This window comes from Sphaeroforma arctica (genome assembly GCF_001186125.1).
Source record: "Sphaeroforma arctica JP610 unplaced genomic scaffold supercont1.5788, whole genome shotgun sequence".
Lineage (NCBI taxonomy): Eukaryota > Ichthyosporea > Ichthyophonida > Sphaeroforma > Sphaeroforma arctica.
Genome location: NW_014034770.1, coordinates 1 through 1,579, shown reverse-complemented (window position 1 = coordinate 1,579; position 1,579 = coordinate 1). Strand labels below are relative to the sequence as shown.

Sequence of the window (1,579 nt, the reverse complement as noted above, 5' to 3'; positions counted from 1 at the left end):
TACAACACACAACTACACACCCCAACACACCCCAACACCAAACCTATACAACACACAATTACTCACCCCAACACCACACAACACCACACCTATATAACACACAACTACACACCCCAAAACCACACACCACACGTATACAACATACAACTACACACCCCAACACCATACACCACACGTATACAACACACAACTACACACAACACCATACACCACACGTATACAACACACAACTACACACGCCCTCCCGATGCAATGGCGCACCTCGTCCTGTCCTAGGGGCAGCACCGCATTGAGGACATCTGCACTGGACCAGTAATTATAGGACAGGGCAATGGGATGACCCACCACCTCAGCCCTCCTGGCACGGATGAAGGCCTGTGCGTCTGTGGGCAGTTGGGTGATCTCCTGTACAACGGGTGACAGCACCACCAAGCGAACGGCTGTGTTGTGTGGTTGGCTGGGGTCGCAGATTATGTTGCGTTGTCTCTGTAGGGGAGTGGAGGGGAGGGGGAGTGTATGTGCGCGCATGGGAATGCTTGTCTGTCCAGGTATGTGCTCGATATATTGATCATCGTTGGGACACCTATTTCTATGTAAAAGAAAAATAGTCGTATATATATATGTATGTATGTACATGAGAACGCGAAGGCATGGTTGGACATCATTCTACACAGAGCTGATATGGCCTATGCGACCACTGCATTGCATGAGCCTACAGGTCTTGTAGGGTTCACTACAACCGCAGCCGTCAGTTCCTGACAAATGAGCAGTGGTCGGTGTCTGGTGTTCAGCTTACACAGGCATAATTGAAGCAACCGTCAGAGTGGCCTCATATACTCATACCTATTTGGGGCTTTAAGGTTTAGAATTTAGGGTTTAGGATACCTAGTTGAATGTACTTGCAAATCCCCCACACGCACTCATTCCTTACAGGTACACAGTGTATGAAAACATCAAACCCTAAATTCATGCACTGACCCCATGCCAGTTGTCACCACCCGTGTCAGTGATACGAACGCTCCTATCGACACGCTGAGCACAATGGGCTTAGGGTTTTAGGGGTTTGATTTGGTTCAGGGATTAAAACCTAAAACCTTTCATAAAACCCTAAAACCGGTACGAAAAGACCCGTAGATGAATTACACATCGAAACATTCTCTTATGAACATGTGTGATTTTAAAAAAGCCCTCGCATTGGGCCGAGTTCGATTATTGTCAACTTACGCTGAATAGTAATCCATTCCTATAGATTAACACAGCCAAGTGATACGATTGGGCCATGGCAGATCACCATGGTTACCATATAGAGACTACTAAACACAGCCAATACTCATACTACATTTTATATTTAAAATACTCACTCATTTATACCGGGCGCACGCGGTATGTGTCCACACGTGGGGCTTGATAACACGCCCAACTGATTACATTACCCATTACTTGCATATAGTCTAAAATTAACATACAATCTAACATCAATATATTCGCAATAATTGCATAAAATCAAACATTGACATACAACCTAATATTAGCGTATGCCCATCACTTGCATATAATCTAACATATATATATAAATATA

At 44.6% G+C, this 1,579-nt stretch overlaps 1 protein-coding gene across 1 annotated transcript; it reads right to left on the bottom strand.

Moving 5' to 3' along the window:
- Nucleotides 1-261: 261 nt before the first annotated feature.
- Nucleotides 262-486, bottom strand: SARC_15222 (hypothetical protein; the record flags this gene model as incomplete). The annotated part of the gene is made up of 1 exon (XM_014290653.1): nucleotides 262-486. A coding segment is annotated over one exon (225 nt), but the record flags the coding sequence as incomplete, so codon positions are not given.
- Nucleotides 487-1,579: the final 1,093 nt, after the last annotated feature.